This window comes from Mya arenaria, chromosome 7 (assembly GCF_026914265.1).
Source record: "Mya arenaria isolate MELC-2E11 chromosome 7, ASM2691426v1".
NCBI lineage: Eukaryota > Metazoa > Mollusca > Bivalvia > Myida > Myidae > Mya > Mya arenaria.
The window spans coordinates 29879194-29898638 of record NC_069128.1 but is presented as its reverse complement, the minus strand read 5'-3'; the positions used below and the strand labels follow the sequence as shown (position 1 = coordinate 29898638).

General features: G+C 33.2%; 1 protein-coding gene across 1 annotated transcript in view; it reads right to left on the bottom strand.

Annotated features, from left to right (window-relative positions):
• Positions 1-5568: 5568 nt before the first annotated feature.
• The window catches only part of LOC128240777 (protein PTHB1-like), a 41224-nt gene continuing 27347 nt past the window's right edge, over positions 5569-19445 (bottom strand). The window contains exons 21-23 of the mRNA XM_052957651.1: positions 18512-18730; positions 17730-17852; positions 5569-10500 (exon numbers count right to left, since the gene is read on the bottom strand). Of these exons, the coding sequence (XP_052813611.1) occupies positions 17746-17852; positions 18512-18730 (326 nt within the window). The 3' untranslated portion in view covers positions 5569-10500; positions 17730-17745. The remainder of the gene's footprint in view (positions 10501-17729; positions 17853-18511; positions 18731-19445) is intronic.

Genomic DNA, 19445 nt, shown 5'->3' with positions numbered 1-19445 from the left:
GCGGAGTGAGCTTTGCGAACGAGCTCTTCGTAATCATTAAGCAATGAGTCAGGTATTGCCGCATTCGGAACTCCTCGGCCATTTTTTTCAAAAACAACCTCGGATGTATATGGACGGTTTACATACTTAAAAAGTGGTACGTTTAAGTCCGCTGCAAATAGATCGCGCAGTAATCTTATTTAGTAGTTAAAATTTATGACTTAACTCTTGGGAATCGTAATTATGTTTGCAATAATACCCTTCACTGGCAATCAATTTAAACTGAGAGCAATGAATACAACTCTTAAACACTACATTTAATTAATGCTTTTATTCAAAAAAATACGAACTACTTCAACAGATGTACCGGCATACATCCGAGGTTGTTTTTGAAAAAATGGCCGAGGAGTTCCGAATGGTATTGCCGTTGAAAGTATCAATTTCATTCCTACCTGGTATCTGTAAAGAAGTAAACAACGAATTTATAAGTGATATGATTAAATGGTCATCTATCCGAAATGTCAACACACAGTGTAAATATAGGCATCGCTTATATCAACTTCGAAACAAATTAACGTATTACCGTAAGATTACATGACATATATTTACGTTCGTTATACCAAACATTGGACAGGAATTTATGGTGGCTTATTTCTGTCAGTTCGTGTCAACGCCTTTATGATGCGAAATGCGAGAAAAAAATGCAGAAACTCGCAACATGTCGGGACTATAGCGAAAAGCCACCAAATCGAGGCAAAAACACGAAATAATAATCCGGTGTGTTTTCGTCCAAGAGTTTTCGCATTTTTGTGTGATTGAATTTTCCCTACAAAAATACGAACTGGCAGAAATCAGCCACCATGGTAATACCATTACAGTTATTAAACTTATAGAGAGTACTATCCACTAAAATGTTTGTCACAATAAGTATATTCCATAGCCACTTGTGTAAGAAAAGATCATCCCGACCCGAGCGTGAGTGTTTTGCGGAAACGAGGTTTACCGAGTTTCCGCAGAACACCTTGCGCGAGGGTCGGGATGAACCTTTCTTACACAGGCGGCTATGGAAGATGCTTTTTCTCCCACCTCAAGTAAACAAAATAAAGCAAAACTGTATTTTTCACTGGAACTCTTTTGTGCGTAGTGAAAATAATGTGCGTGTAGATAAGTGATAATTCGTGGTTGTCATGGATATGCGCGCAGTGATTCAGATTATGTTAATAGACAAATCGTTCTTTAAATAGTTCTGAGAAGAGTAAAGCATTATTTCTTGAAGGGTGCGTGAAAACTTTTTTATGCTGACATTTGAAGCGAGAAATAATTAATTAGCATTCCAAATATTGCCACGAAACAAGTTTTCTATTATGCTACAGGGGAGGTAATAACATTGGGATGACCATTAAAAAGGAGTTCCATACGGGTACTTGTTTTATCTTTGCCCGTGGGCAAGATAAGAATTTCTATCATGGTTAAATTTTTGGATCTAGTTATCTGAGATAGGAGAATATCATTTACGCAAAGAATTTATACGTAGGAAGCAGTTTATGAAAAGAATCAAGATTGTTAAATAGTCAATTATGTGAACACTTTAAAATGTATCCTTAACACGACATTCTTTGAAACAAGTTATATTCTTATAGATAATTGCGCCAGCATGGTCACAAAGATCTGTTAAGCACTATTTTTATTTCTTTTCATTTGTATAATTTATGTTACTTTAATTACAATCTCTTTCAGAATTATAATCACCGCCCTTTAGAGCAAAAGTCGGAAGATATTTATGAAATCTTAGACATATTTGTCTAAATAGATCTCGGGTTACTGCGTCTAATGTTTCTTCCTTTTCACATATTTTTGTTAACGAAGATGTTAAAATATAAAAAGAAATGACCTCCAGGGCGAAAAAGAATAACTTAAGCTGATAACTTCAAAATGTTAACCCCATAATCATCTTTGTATGAAAACTGTAATTTTACAAGTGAAATTGCTCTGTTCTTTCAAAAGCTAAATGGCTGTTGTACCGTAAACTATTTTTGAATAATTGTGTATCATTTATCAAATGAAGAAAATTACATTTTTAACCGTAAACTCATCATACTTTTATATTTGCGTTGGTCCAAGTAATTTTATTAATCTCGCCTATAGTTTCATCAGTAATTCAACGTTCCAATTATCGGTTACCTTATCTTAGAAAACCAACAAAAAATGAAAAAAAATGCATGAATTCCATAAGTCGAAACACGAATGGTTAGCTTTTAAATTTTGGCAGGTTCAGCAAAACTTATTTGGAGGACTGTGCTATGTGTATCAAAATTGACCTCTCAAAATCATATTTCTTTCGAAAAGGACGGGGCTGGGCCCCCGGACCCCCTAGCTGGCCAGTTGCCTTAAGACACTTGGACAGGTTCAGCACATACTTATTAAGACGCCCCACTATATGTATCACAATTGTTCTCTAAATATCTTATTTTCCGGAAATGAAAAGGTTTTGCCCCCGGATCCCCTAGCTGAAAAGTAATTCGGAACACCTCGGTCATTTTCCATCGAAAATAACCTCGGATGTATATGGACGGTTTACAATGTCAGAAATCTTAACAGGTTAACTACACTGCGATTAGAGCGCGTAGTAATTTCAAAAGAGCAATTAAACTTAATGACTTTTCATTTGAAAATCTTAATTATTTTATGCAATAATAAACTCTTTACTGGCAATCAATTAAAACACTACAACTAACTATTACTAAAAAATCAAGAACTACTGCTACCAATATAACCGGCATACATACGGGGTTTTTGTTCGACGGAAAATTTACTGAGGTGTTCCGAATATTTCAAACCGATTAAAAATAATGCATTCTAAATTACCAACGACAGCAAAGGAAGTAGTAAAAATCAACGTATTTGTGATGGAGACCCTTACAATTGACTGGGACAAGAACTTTTTGGTTCCTGAATACCGTAAATTATTATCGTTCCTGATAACCAGTCAATTTTAAGTATTCCTAAACCCCGTACAGCATTTCCGTCATGCACATGGTACTCCTAGAAACATTTCAGCATAAGCGTCATGCATTTCGGTAAAAACCGTACAAAATTACCGTCAAGTAATTTGTTTATTTGAAAAACTGCCCTGAATAATCGTCAATTCATTGGTATACCTGATAACCGTCTGCACTATTTCAGCGGTTGTTTACATTTTGGGAGGTTTACCCGTCGTAGGCAACAAGTCAAGTTTGCCGATCTGACCATAAATCTGTTTGTTTAATATGTAAATGTTATCTGACTATTTAATAAACAATGGGAACATCGCGATTACAAGTAAATTATTGCATAAATTTCCCAGCGCTGTTAGCTTTTGATTTATAATTGCCATTTAATACTCTAAATTCAAACATTTACGGGTAATAAATATCCACCTCCCTACATATTTATAAAAGTACTTTAATGCAAAGCCGAACATCTGTGTCAGATATTTTAAAGAATACACAAGATAATCAATGTCTGGACTGGTATTCAATATTGGTCTTAATTTGATCTAAGAACGATGTAGCGAATCGGATAACTTGTTATTAATAACTGGCCAATAAAGTGAATGAAGTCAATGATGTATAACCATCAGATAAACTTAAGTTATATACTGAATACCACCCCAGGTTTCAAGTAAAGTCTAAGCACTTTCCGGCTTAGTAACCCTGGCCCCAATTTCTCGAAACTTCTTAAAGCTGCACTCTCACAGATTTAACGTTTTGACAACTTTTTTTTATTTTTTTGTCTTGGAACGCGCCAATTTTTGCGAAAATCCATAGAAACCAGTTAAATAAGACTGCTGACAAAAACTTAGATCGCAGATTTTTACATTTAAGGTCAAACATTGATGTTTTATGCATTTTTCTTAAACCGTTAGTAACGGTTTAAGCCATAAAACATTAGTTTTCGAACGAAAATATGAAAATCTACGATCGGATTTTTTGTCAGCAATCTTATATCATTGGTTTGGAGATATTTACGCAAAAAATGGCTCATTCCAAGACAAAAAAAAAATGTAAAAATAGTAAATTTGTGAGAGTGCAGCTTTAAGTCCCTTGTAACAGGATTAAGCTAATCTCACTATTTTTGTTGTTCTATAAAATGTTTTATATTTACTTCTTCAAGTACTTTTAGAAATTCTGTAGGAATAATCTGTATGATTATCAGAATAAACCATTTTTCATTTATCAAAATCCATTTTCAGTATGTATTTGGGCTAATTGAAATAGGCAACTTAAGCCTGTTAAGCTTAAGAAGTTCCGAGAATTGGGGCCAGGTTCTTAATCATGCACCAGTGTAAATAAAGCACTGTCACACGGGACCCCTATTTAACTTAACGACTCTCCCGGAAGACGACTAGACCACGGATCCGCCACGGACTTTTATTAATGCCGCCTGATCGTTTCATAGAAGCAGGTCAATTAAGGTCACACGCGTAAATGACACATGAATTAAATGTCACACGAAAGAAATGACACACGAATGAAATGACACATGAATTAAATGTCACACGATTGAAATGAATGAAATGACATACGAATGAAATACACACGAGTGAACTGACTCACGAGTGAAATGACACATGAATGAAATGGCACACGAATGAGATGACACACTAGTGAACTGACTCACGAGTGAAATGGAACATGTACGAAATGGCGCACTAGTGAAATGACACACGAGTGAAATGACACACGTATAAAATGACACACTATTGAAAAGGCACGCTAGTGAAATGTTACACTAGTGAAATGTCACACGAGTAAAATGACACATGAGTGAAAATACACACGAGTGAAATGACAGACTAGTGTAATGACACACGCCCTAAAAGACACGCGTGTCAAATGACACACGCGTGAAATGACAGACTAGTAAAATGACACATGCCCTAAATGACTAGCGCGTGAAATGACACACGTCCTAAATGACACGTCCTAAATGGCACACGCTTGAAATGACACACGCCCTAAATGACACACGCGTGAAATGACACACGCGTTAAATGACACACGCCCTAGATGACACACGTGTGAAATGACACACGTCCTGAATGGCACACGTCCAAAATGACACACGCGTGAAATAACACACGCCCTAAATGACACACGCGTGAAATGACACACGTCCTAAATGGCACACGCGTGAAATGACACACACTTGAAATGACACACGCCCTAAATGACACACGCGTGAAATGACACACGTCCTAAATGACACACGCGTAAAATGAAACACTGCCTAAATGACACACCCTAAATGGCACACGCTTGAAATGACACACGTCCTAAATGACACACGCGTGAAATGAAACACGGCCTAAATGGCACATGCTTGAAATGACACACGCCCTAAATGGCACACACTTGAAATGACACACGCCCTTAATGACAAGAAACACACCCTGAATGACACACGCATGGAATGACACAATCATATATCAATATGACTGTGATATCAGGGTCACGCCATTACACTTAACTAACATGATCAAGAGGCATACAAAAAGTTTGCAGGACATCCAACTCACAAAACAAATGGGGGTTATGGAAAAGCCAGCCGTTTCATTGTGTTTTATTTCATATGAAGATCTGTAAAAATACACAACCATTGTTCAGTCAAGAAAAATCAACAAGTGTTTTAAATCTTAAAGCACATGGAATGTCATCAATAAAATACATTGGTTCATTCATAAACAAGGCAAAACAACACAATATTACAACTTTTGCAGACATTTCATTGGTTGATATTTGGGATAAATATATACCCAAAATATATGATGCGCCTTTTCTTTTAGACAAGTATGTGTGTGATATCATGTTTACACTAAAAAAAGGATAGTATGCTTTTCTTATTTAATATATTCTGTGTCACCAAATTCAATCTAATGTGTGAAGAAATGTTTGTAATGTTCAAAGAGAGATTCCTTATTATTCACATCCAATGAAAAAAATCATTGTTATGTTCACTGGTTTTTTTTTATCATAAAAGTTATGATAGAATGGAAGATGGGTTGCATAATCTACCAAATTATTCCAAAATGTTTTCCAGAATGAACTTTTGCAAAAACAAGTAGAGCTGATGTCAATTGTGTGTGAAAATATAGATCAACAGCAAACATCACTTTCTGTCAATGAATGACTGTTTTTACTTGATAATTCTAGCTGCAAAAAACACTTCAAAGAATAATTGATTTATTTACATTGGAAACCTGAACTTAAAAACACTCAACAAAATTTAGGGTCATATAGAAAATTGTAGAAATATTGTTATCAAACAATTAACTTCTGACATAAGCCTACTGGGATGTTTCTAACAGAAATATCGAGGAAAACATCTTGTCACTTGAGTACCAGAATACAATTAGAAGTATATGCCAAATTTTAGAAGTATATGTCAAATTTTAAAGTTTAATTGATGTCTGCTCTATGCTAAACCTTTGTCATTTCCATGCCCAGTTATCTACCCTATTTTTGATGAAAAAGATAAGAAATAATCTTCTAACTAAAATGACATCATTATACTTAATTAATTAATCTAGAATTCTAAATCAATTAATCAACAAATCAATCAATTATACGAGATAAAAGACAAATTATACTTTTGGTATAATACAAATAAATTACCTGAAAAAATAATGATAATATGGACGGAGCATTGAGAAAACAGCGATTGAAGGAATTATGAGATTTCTAATCAGATAAATAAATGTTTATTTACAAAGGAAAAGACTAAATATTTAAAAATTTCATTACAAAAAAAGTATCAAATAAATAAAACTTAGTTTAATATAGGTTAGCCAAAAACAACAAAAACAGAATATGCATGTTTTTACATCTTCATTATTTCAGACATACAGCAAATCAACATTTCTCACCATAGCAATAAACAATGTCATTCATTATAGATGCATCTTACTCCAAAATAAGCTCTACCACATTTAATAAAACTGTTTTATGAAATCAAAAAGGATGAATAAACATCGAAAACAATGCTTCTTATGCAGGATAACAAGTTTAATTTAAAAGATTGAAGGTGCAGAAAACAGGGTAATTCTACCTTATGAGATGATAGTAGATCGCAGTAAATCTTTTAGCACTCACCAATCATTTAATATTTTTGCATTTTCAGCTATTAAATACACGGTTAAAATCTTGTTATCAGTAATTAATATTTCCCATAAATGTATTATTTAGTAAGTAGTTAAAGGTTTATCACTCAAAATTTATGTTTGTTATACATGTGAATGCATTTATTTTTGAATAAGAGTGTCACTTTAAGTCATGATCACACATATCTCTTCCAAAGTGATATTCATACCCATAACATAACAAGCACAACAATTTCATACACGTATACTCCAAGTCATATTAATTTAAATAACAATTATAATAATTTAATATATAGTACTCATTTACATCACATGGCAAAATTTCACTTCTCACATGGCAAAATTTCACTTCTAATCAAGTTTCCGGACGGATTAGATGAATAATAGATATGTATAATAACAGTGCTTAAAGAAGCACTATGTCCTTAATTTACAAAGCTCAAAAACCTTTGGATTATATTCATATATATACTGCAAGCAGTGCTCCAGCCAGGATTTGAAAAGGGCAGGGTGTTAGGTCAGAAAGGGCACTTTTGTTTCGCATTTAGTCTTAAAGTTTCACTCTCACAGATTGACTCTTTTGACAGCTTTTTTATCTTTGTCCTAGAATGAGCAAACTTTTGCGTAAATGTCTTTGAACCAGTGCTATAAGACTGCTGACACAGGCTCAGATTGCAGTTTTTCATATTTACATTCGAAAATTGATGTTTTATGCGGAAACACTCATTTTTCTTAAAGCGTTAGAAACGTTTTTAGCCACAAAACTTCAATTTTTGGACTTAAATATTAAAAACTGCGACATGATATTTTGTCAGCAGATTATATCACTGGTTTCCATATATTTTCAATATTGGGTGCCTTTAAATCTCACATTTTGTGTTAACTTCATGTTTGTACTGCCTTCCGAGAATTTTTTTTCTGTCTTGAATCACATACCATGCAAAAATACACCTAACTTAACAGCTTTTACAACCCAAAACAAGCACTCATAAATAGACAGTACTGTAAAAATCTACACAAGTAAACACAGTTTTTGAGCAGAATGAAAAAAATCATCATAAATAATTACATACCGGTATACATTGTTTATATATTTGAAAAGTATATTTACGAAAAATTTGTGCAATGTCTTAATAAAAGGCACAACTTTGATTCTAATACATGTTGATTTTCTATGTCTGAACTAAAATGTCAAAAACAGATACCGTACTTGTCCTTAATAAATCCTGCCGCAGGGGTGGTATTCAAAATGCAACTTAAGCTAATCTTAGGGTCATACATCATTGACTTCATTCACTCTATTGGTCAGTTATTAATAACAAGTAATCCAATTAGCTACATCGGTCTTAGATCAAATAAAGACCAATATTGAATACCAGCCCAGGAGTCAAAATTTATAAGTAAAAAAATTATGCTCATAGTTCATAGTTCATTTCACAGCAAAATAAGCTAAATGTGTTGATGTTTTGAATCTGATTAAGCATTTATACATTAAAGCTGCAGTCTCACAGATTTGACATTGTTTTAGTTTTTGTCTCATAAACTGCTGATTTTGGTATCAATGCCTTCAATTCAGTCATATAAAATAATTGACTAACAATTGAACAGATCTCAATTGTTTGAAAAACTGCTGAAAATTTTATTTTTCTTAAAGCATTAATAATGCTTAAAACATCTAATTTCGAACCATAATATGAAAAACTGTGATAAGATCTTTCGTCAGCAGCCTTCTATCAATGGTTTCCAGACATTTACACAAAAATTGGTTCACAAAAAGTTGTCAAATCAGTCAATCTGTGAGAGTGTAGGTTTAATTAAGGGGCTTGGATGGTTTTATTTGGACATGCACATCTTCAAGGACAAATACGGTATCACATAATTAAAGGCTAAAATAACGGATTTCTTTAACAAAGCATAAATATGTAAGCATGCAAGTTGGATTTAAAGCCATATACATAAGTGGTGTTAGTAAATAATTACATAGCTCGACAATATACCTACAAGGTACATACAAAAGAACACCACAGTTTTTGAACTTCATTAAAATGATGTATCATATCATTATATTAACACAATAGCCCTAATGCATCTGTCAATTGAAACCACAACCCCCCCCATACCCCCCGCCCCGGTTATGCGATGGTTTGATTTTCGCGCAAAAAATAGTGGGAATGGGATTTACCTAGGATGTCCTCTGGGGGCATTTGCCGGGGATTTTACCAGCAGTTTGTCTCCGCAGAGCGAGGATTTTACCTGGTATTTGCTGGACTTAAAGTCAAATTCCCCGCCATTCCCCTGACCTGAGGGAGCCGTGGTTACAATTGACTGGTGCACTAGGTAGAACCAAAGATCAACCGTTTGTGTAAAAGTATCTTGGTTCAAATCCCATACACCCTTTTTCACTATAATTATGGACTAACAGCATATAATCATTTAAAACCACAATAATAATGATTTCTGATGACAATGATGAATCACACATGTAACATTTATTACTCTGTGGCCTCTTATAGGAATCAACTATCCCAAAATATCAAGATTCCAATACCAGACACACTTTATTCTTTATAAAAATATGGAATGCGCATAAACATTGTGATCCCTAAAGGAACAATTTCCGATCATGACACTGATTTATCACAAAAGTGACATTAATTGTTCTGTGGGATTTTCAAAGGAACGTTTTGTCTAAAAATAGTTTTGAATCCCTGACCCACACACTATTCTTTACAAAAATATGGTCTGCACAAGTCATTAAATCTGCACTCCCACAGATTGACAGTTTTGACATCTTTTTTATTTTTTGTCTTGGAATGAGCCAATTTTTGTATAAATATCAGCAAACCAGTGATATAAAACTCCTGTCAAAAGATCAGATTGCAGATGTCCATATTTCTGTAAGAAAATTAATGTTTTATGGCAAAAAGCGTTACTAACAGTTTAAGAAAACATGCATCAAACATTTTTTAACTTAAATAAGATTTGCGATCTGATGTTTTGTCAGCAGTCTTATATAACTGGTTTCCATGCATTTTCGCATAAATTGGCTCGTTCGAAGACAAAAAATAAAACAGTTGTCAAAACGTTCAATCTGTGAGAGTGCAGCTTTAACATGCAGGTCACAAGCTCAATGATTTTCAATGACATATCACACAATTAATATTGTATTAATTGTCCAGTGGAAACAAGCAAGAAACTGCCTGCCTCTGATTCCAGAGCATAAGTTTTTATTTGACTTAAAACAGAAAACAAACAAAAATAGGGCACTTTCACCATCACTGCTGTGTCAGTTGGTGGATTTCTTGTTGTCATGGTAACAGCATTCTTGTTGTCACAGTTACAGCATAACAACGTGTTGGCATACAGGATTCTGTGTTTTTTTCCTGAAAATAAAGGAGAAAAATGTTCAAGGAATATGGCAAATATTTGTTACATAATGGCTGACAGTCATTTAAACATTATCTTAACAGTGCTCGAGCCAGGATTTGAAAAGAGCAGGGGGGGTCTGAAAGGCCACTTTTGATGTGCATTGAAAGAGCCTTATTGGGGCACTTGCAAGGGCCAATGCTGAATTCTTATTGTGTATCTTACAATGTTGCCTAAAAGTGTGGTCATTTTTTTTTTTGGGGGGGGGGGTGGGTGGGGTGGTGGTGGGGAGTTTTCTTTTTAGATTAGACAACAAGAGACCTGCAGATCGAACCCGGACACTTGTGGGCCTTGCTATACATTTGCTTATTGTCTCTGGCAACATTTGTAGAGGGTGAGAGTTGTCTAGTGGTATAGGTGTCCGCCAAAAGGTTGTGGTTTCTTTCCCCACCAGGGGTACTTTCTTACCACCTCTCAAAATGGACACCGGTACTGGTTTCTATCCAGGAAACTCGAGAGTGATCTTATATGCTATCAGCTTTCGTTACAAATAATCCAACAAAAAGAAAGTATTAACAAACATTGTAGAAGTTGATGTTTCTGAAATCCTTATAATGATCGTTAAGAGGAGTCTTTTGCAGTGTATATACGGTCCAATTTTGAAATAAATAAGTTCCTTAGAAATATAAAGAACAATATGCTCATTTCAATGTTAAAACCACTGGCACCGGATTTTCAAACTCAACTTTGAGTTTGAAAATCCGGTGCCAGTGGTTAAAACGTAATAAAAAATACAATTTAGAGCAAATGGTTGCTAATTTAAATAATACTATTTAAAAATGTCGCAGAAGAACAAAGAGCATTAGTATTGCCCCTGAAAAATGAATTATTTTTTATTTAAAAAATTCTCTTAAGATGAGTATTTCTAGTTACCGTTCTTCATTAAAGTAGCTAAAATAACTTATTTTTAACTAAATTTAACAAATTCGTCACCAAGATCAAATCTGTGTGAGAAACAGTCCATTAAATCGATGATGACTAAATATCTGCACCTAACAATATGCCTGCAGATAGACATTAATTACATAAATCCCCGATCAGATGTGTGGAAATCCTAATGCTCTTTTAATATCCCTAGCCGCAATTATGAAAATAACCATTATATGAATTTATGGCTGCATTGCAAATTATCAATAAAATGGTGAGTGACTGCTCTTGGTACAAAACCATTTACCGATATTATATATTTTATCTCTGTTTGTGAACTTTTAACATTGAGTAACCCTTATGTATATGTTTTTGTACTTAGTGTTTGAATAAACGAAATAAAGTCCATGAAAAAATAAATAATGAAAAAAAATAAATGATCAAACATAAAATTGAGTGACTCTAGAATTGGTCATGTCATGCAATGCTTTACTGATTAAATAAGTATTTTAGCTTCATGTCTCATACCCTTCGCCTATGGCGAATATTTGTGGGCACATAATGTATTTATTTTCAAGCCAAAAACATCTTTTGAAATTCATGAGTAACCAAATAATAAGCCAATCTTTTTCCGATGCCTTAGGGTCCGAACTCATGCCTGTCCCATTGGGATCCCCGGACAGATTCACACTAATTGTTTAGAAGAGCTCCGGCAATCAGAAATCCATTTAGCAGATTACAACCGCAATTTTTTTTTTTTTTTTTTTAAGGGAGTTATTTAGAAGATCGCACGTACACACCACCTAATCTAAAGGCATACACAGGGCATTTCTCATAAAACACTAATTAATAGTTAGATGACATGAAGTTATTTCTTAATGATTAAGAATGGGCAGGGTGAACTTAGCTTTTAGTTAAAATTCTTATTTCTATTGAAATTTGCTTTAACAGATTTGACATGTTTAGTCAAAAAGAAACTTTTAGTCAAAAAGGAAACTAAATACAAAATTCTGATTTACAATAAATATCTAATGGCATAAGTTGGGATTCACATGTTTCTAATATTCCCTTTTTTAGTAATTTTAAGAAAAATCACCTCAAAAAACCTACTGCACTAATTTACAGTAACTGTTGCAAAAGACAAGTTTATTCAGCAAAAAAAGATTAGCATACATTGAACCAATAAACAAATTGACATTAAAGAAGCTATTTAACCACAAAATTAGCCCATTTAACCACAAGCAGCATGACTTTACCCACAAGAAGTCAAATGAACCCAAAGTGAATAAAACTAAATGAAAGTAAAGTCAACTGAAACAAAATTATGGCCTTAAATCATAGTTCTGTTTGATTTTATTTTTGTATGATCATTCGACTGTTTTATACAAACTCAAAGACACTATCAAGCTATTGTCACAGTCTGTTGAATTTATTTAGAGATAAAATTATAATCTTTAAATCCTTTAAATATCAGCGGAGGACAATTTTTATGAATGAATAAATGAAAATGATTTGAAATGCACTATATTAAGAAGTTAATATTATATTTAAGTCCCCATAAAAGGTTCTTTTTTTAAAAGTTTAACTTGCACTGAAAATTTCAAAAGCTGTGATTTACAATTTGTCACTGTTCTGTGAAATACATTGCAGTGTTCATATTAATCAATATTGATTTAAGATGCACTCTAACTCCTAAATAAGAATTTCCATAATTAACACATTTGTTTTAATTTACCATAAAGAATGAATAAATGTCAAAAACAATGGTTCTTATGAAGGATACCATGTTTAATTTGAAAGAACGGTACAGAAAACACAGTATTTCAATCTTATGAGATGATAATAGATCAAAGTAAATATTTTAGCACTCACCAATCATTTAATATTTGTGCGTTTTCAGCTATTAAATACATGGCTGCAATCTTGTTATCAGTAATTAGTATTTTCCATAAATGCATTATTTAATAAGTATTATCTATGTTTTTTATACATGTGTATATATATTGATTTTGAATAAGAGTGTCACTTTAATACTAATTTTCAATTGATCATTTACAATGGAGGGTTAGGGTTATTTGCACAATGCATATCTGGGCCAGTATGAGGGTCCCTGGACCCCCCAGCTGGAAATATTTTTTTTAAAAACGTTTCAGTACTGCACTTTTTCAAATTAATTTATGACATGTTGTTTGTGAAGTTGACACAGGCAAATTTGCTTGACAATCGTTTAAAATGATAGATTTTATCGACAAGTGTTTATTTAGTCAGACAAGTTTTATAAATACAGTACACAAATAAGCACTAAACAGTGGGAAAAATATCTCGTACAAATAAAAGGAACCGTCTTTCATGTTGACATTTTTTTGTTGTTGTTGAAATATATATTTTTTTTTTACTTATCTTTTACTTAACAAACAACAAACAACAACTTACAGATACTAATTTTGTTAATCCAAGCCTTAAAGGTGCACTCTTACTCCCAAATAGGATTTACCACAATTGATACAATTGTTTTAATTTACTGTAAATTAGGATGACTAAATATGGAAAACAATGCTTCTTTAATGACGGATACCGTGTTTAATTTGAAAGAAAGGTGCAGAAAACATGGTAATTCTACCTTATGAGGTGATAGTTGATCACTGTAAATCTTTTAGGACTCACCAATCATTTAATCTTTTAGTATCGGTGTGTTTTCAGCCATTAAATACAAGGTTACAATCTTGTTATCAGTTATAAATAATTTCTATAAATTCATTATTTAGTAGGTAGTTAAAGGTTTATCAGTCAAAATTTATGTTTTGTCAATATGTGTATGTATTTATTTTAAATACAAGTGTCTATTTAATTAATTAAATTTAAATAGTGTTACTATTGCATCTCGGCAAAATAAAGCATTTTCTGTTACATTTTCGAAAAAAGAAAAAATCAGGCATTTAATTATCTTTAAATAATAATTTTTAAGCGGAGAGATCTAATCTGAATGTTTGACAATTTTTCATCATTAAAACAAACATTTTGTTCATAATAACTTCACATTTTTTCTCCAATATCAGACTTTATAAGATATGAGATAGTCCCTTTAATTAAACTACCAATTAGCTTGGTACATGACATTTACAATAGATAAAAACTTATGTTGTCATTTTTTGTCCAAGTAAGTAATGCTATTAAGGTATAACATACAAATTGACAACATCTCAAAACTTGACGAGGATGACTTTAGATTTTATGTTTAATTTAACATTCTAAATAATTTTATTTGACAGTTTCCCCTTGATTAGAATCGTATAACAAACTTTGATAGGAAAATAAGATAATGAAACTAGATAAGGTAATTACGGAAACACGATATTTTGAGTGAATTCTTTTAATTCTTAATAATTGTCAAAAGTCTGAGAATGCAGACACATAATTGTTCAACAAGTGATTTTGTTGCCTGCCAGATCTAATTAAGCTTCGACTGTCTTTTTCAACATTAGAGATGTTAATTTTTTTGAAAAAAATAAATAATAATGATGACATAAATATTTCGATTTTTGTTTCCTCTCACTTATTTACTTTCTTAGTTTTAATGAAAGACCATCAGAAAATAAGTCACAAAATAGGTACCATTATATCTTTCTTGAGAAAATTAAGAAATAAAAATGCAAGTAAATTGTAACTGAAAAATTTCCTAAATAATTGTAACAACTTTTAAATGGTCCTAGTCATCGACATCTGTTAGTTGGAAAGAAGGGGCCTCTTGATTAATATTTTTTTCAAATTTACACATTAGGGCCTCAATTTTGTCTTCCCTATTTCTAACTATTAAACATTTAAATTATTATGTATACAATAAGGCTATATATATATATATATATATACCCACCCCTCAAATTCCCTTGCTAGATATAGACCGAAGGTAGGCAAATTGAGGCTACATCTGATATTTCTTACTCTTGATTTCTTCACACCTATGCAACTTCATATAAAAATAACTCGAATGCTCATTCAATCCCCTAAAATAGCTGTTATCAATCAGTAGAATATTCGGGGCTCAAAATTCATTTTTCACCATAATTAGATATCAGGGCCTCATTTTGGTACCGTATTATATCATGTATAGGACGCTAGCATAGATAGGACGCAGGCAAAAAAATAGTTGAAAAAACGGGTAAAAACCCTTAATATATAAGATAGGACGCAGCGAAAAAATGTCAAAATCGGAGCCGAAAAATTGAGGTTGGTAAAGTATTTATAACATGTACTGAAGTAAAAAAAAATGTATATAAGGCATATTTCGATAACTGTCTTGTGTATTTCGATAATTATCGTCGTATTTCGGTAATTTAGTGTACACAACAATGATATAAGTCTTGACATTTTGAGAACATTCACGCATATTATAAGACTTATACAAATGCTGTAATAGTCCTGAAACGCCTTCTGACTGACAGTCAACCGTTGCAATAGTTCCACATGCCTTTTGAATGACAGTCAACCGTTGCAACCGTTGCAATAGTTCCGACATGCGTTCTGAATGACAGTCAACCGTTGCAACCGTTGCAAAACTGTGTATTGTCAAAACTGATGATTGTTTTGATAAGGCTTGTCACTGCGCGGATTAAAGCATGTCAGGCATAATTAATGCGTGTCGGTAATTATCCTTGCCAGCGGAAGGCACGACGGGTAAAGTGCGAACAAACAACCATACGGTATTAACATCTCAATAGTTCGTTCTATGGATGTTTTTCTAATGACAGACAGCGGGTGTTTTTCACACCTTCGCACATTTGAAAAAGATTTGATAGTGACAATAATGCTACTTTGCGTTATGCACATTTTTTTTATTATTTTTTAAAAACAGTAAGATACAACAAAATGTTTTGTAAAATATCGAAACATTAAAATCATGAACAACGATTAATTGATATTTACCTCCTTTCCCGATTTTCCGTTGCCGTTATGACTCAAACCAGTTAAAGTGCTGACTCACATCGAGTTTTTGTGAGTAGCGTCCCTTTTGTAAAAAAGTAAACACTCATGTTTGTTTTCAATTTATTTCTCAATAAATCATTTTAAAGTAAACATTTCTGCGTGTGTTAACTTGCGTGATTTTACCTATGTCAGTTGTTCTCTTCGGTGACGCAGTACAGATACTTACTTTTACCGCGTTCTTCCCCGGTCCGATATTTTCGACCTGAAATGGACTTGGAAAAAAACAGATGCAATTCTAATAGCATAGAAAGGACGCAGGCCCTTTTTAAGACAAGAATTGGAGGTAAAAAAGTGCGTCCTATGCATGATATAATACGGTATATTTTTTACAGTATTTTCAAGATTCTTTCACACCTTCACAACTATGTATACAATTACACTACCCGCCATTTATTTTCTTGTGCAGTCAGACCAAAGATCCTCAATATGGCTGTATTTTTCATGGTTGATTTCATCACAATCAGTTATGTGTATTACACTAAAAATACACCAACTTTTCACATTCCTCCACTGGTCATCAGCCAGAAATAAGGTGCCTCATAATTAATTTCCTCAAAGTCTGATACCAGGGCCTTAATTTGGTGGTGCTTTTATTCTGGATTTATTCATTCACACACCTTTCAAATTACTCCTCTAGTCATCATCCAGGGGTATCATATTTAGGGCCTCATAATTTATTTCCTAAAGGTCTGGATCCAGGGCCCTAATATGGTTGTGCTTTTTTCAGGATTTATTCATACACTAATTACTATACACACCTTTCAAATTACTCTGCTAGTCATCATCCAGGGGTATCATATTCAGGGCCTCATAAGTCATTTCCTAAAGGTCTGGTACCAGGCCCCTAATATGGTTGTGCTTTTTCAGGATTTATTCATACACTAATTACTATACACACCTTTCAAATTACTCTGCTAGTCATCATCCAGGGGTATCATATTCAGGGCCTCATAAGTCATTTCCTAAAGGTCTGGTACCAGGCCCCTAATATGGTTGTGCTTTTTCAGGATTTATTCATACCGTACACTAATTACTATAAACACCTTTAAAATTACTCTGCTAGTGATCATCCAGGGGTATCATATTCAGGGCCTCATAAGTCATTTCCTCAAGGTCTGGTACCAGGGCCTCAATCTAGTTGTGCTTTTTTCAGGATTTATTCAAAAACAAAACACACTTTTCAAATTCCTCCGATAGTCATCAACCAGGGGTATCACATTTAGGGCCTCATTATTAATTTTCTCAAGGTCTGAAATCAGGGCTTCACTTTGATCACCATGTTTTCTGTATTTATTCATAATCAAAAACCTCATTAACACTACACTAACACTATACTCACCTTCTAAATTTCTCCGCTAGTCATCATCCAGGGGTAGCAGATTTGGCGCCTCATAATTCATTTCTTCAAGGTCTGGTACCAAGGCTGCAATTTTGTCCTTCTTCTTCTTTGACTCGTACACACCTATTAACAATATTTTGATACATAATTTGAACAAGAGCAACGTGATGCAAATAAACGCTAGTCTGTTTTTTCCAGTCTAACAAGGGACGTAACTCAAAAATTAATAAAGCCAGAGTTATGGTCCTTGATTTACATGATTGTGTGAATTGTATCTGAAACATGTGTTCCAAATTTCAGTCAAATATCTTTCACATTTTTAGTTATAGCCAAGGTTAAATTTTTAGTCCTCAAATGGCATAAAAACTTGGACAATTACCTGGATTGTTTTTCTTTTAATAAAACAGACCAGCTTGAAATATAACTTATTTGTTATTATCACTTCCAATTTCATGTTGTGTATAAATGAGCATGAACAGATTTATCTTTTTGAATTTTGAGATGCTTTCCATGAAAATGAAATTCTGTCAAAAAACATGAATGAGTACCTTTATGGTGATAAGCACTTTATTTCTACTAAGCGACCATTTCGTAATGATGTTTTCATATGAAACATCCTAACATCAGACACAAAAACTTGACTCAACCATGACTAATACATAATAATAACAAAAGTATTCAGCTGTCCCAAAAAAATTGTACCGAAATCAATTTTTCAAAAACCACATGTAATAAGACACCAAGACCACCAGAAAAATTAATCCATCTTCTTGTTATCTTACCATCAGGTTCGTGAATCTTCGAGGCCAGCGGTTTTAAAGATGGCAGTCCATTACTATTCATGTCATCTCTGTCTCTATTTTTAGCTCGGCTAAACTGTGAGCCAATCAGAGTCTCTGTATTGTCATCGTTGTCATGGTGATCCATGTCGCCATTTTCTATCACAGTTTGTCTTGTGGAGGACACTTTATTCTTCTTCTCAGGTTTATCAGCTTGAGATACTGAAAACAAGATATCAGATTTATCAACAGAACTGAACAGAATAGTCATCACATAGCTCATGTAGGTGTAGAAACCAGACCCCAAATTCTCGAAACTTCTTAAGCTAAACAGGCTTAAGTAGCTTATTTCAATTAACCAAAATACATATTTAAATTGAATTTTGATAATTGAAAAATGGTTTATTGTTTTTATCATAAAGACAATTCCTATTTTAGGGCTATTTCAGTAAAACATATAACCAATCTAGGGTGAAGGCAATTATTTAAATAGTATAGAGGTGGGTGTCTTTTTTCACTTATTTGTACCCCACAAGGGTGAATTTGCTTCTGTAGGGGGGTGGCATAATTTAAAAAGGCTTTCCACCCAGAGGTTATATGTATAAATGGAATGGCCCTTAAGTAACAAAACTCTTTAAGAAGTAAATATTATGCAAATCATTGAAAAATAAAAATAGTGAGCTTAGCTTAATCCTGTTATAAGGAACTTAAGACGTTTTGAGAAATTAGGGCCAGGGACGATGATTACGAACAGTATCAAGTCCAAGTCTAGACTCAGACTCAGAGAAGCATTTCAATGAAGGAATTTTTTTTATCTTTACTCCATATTTTTACAAAAACATAGTGTAAATAACAATAAAATATTCAAATAGTAGTATAATTTGGCAAAATTCATCATCATGCTTTTCTAGAAGGAAAGTTACAATGAAATAAAGAT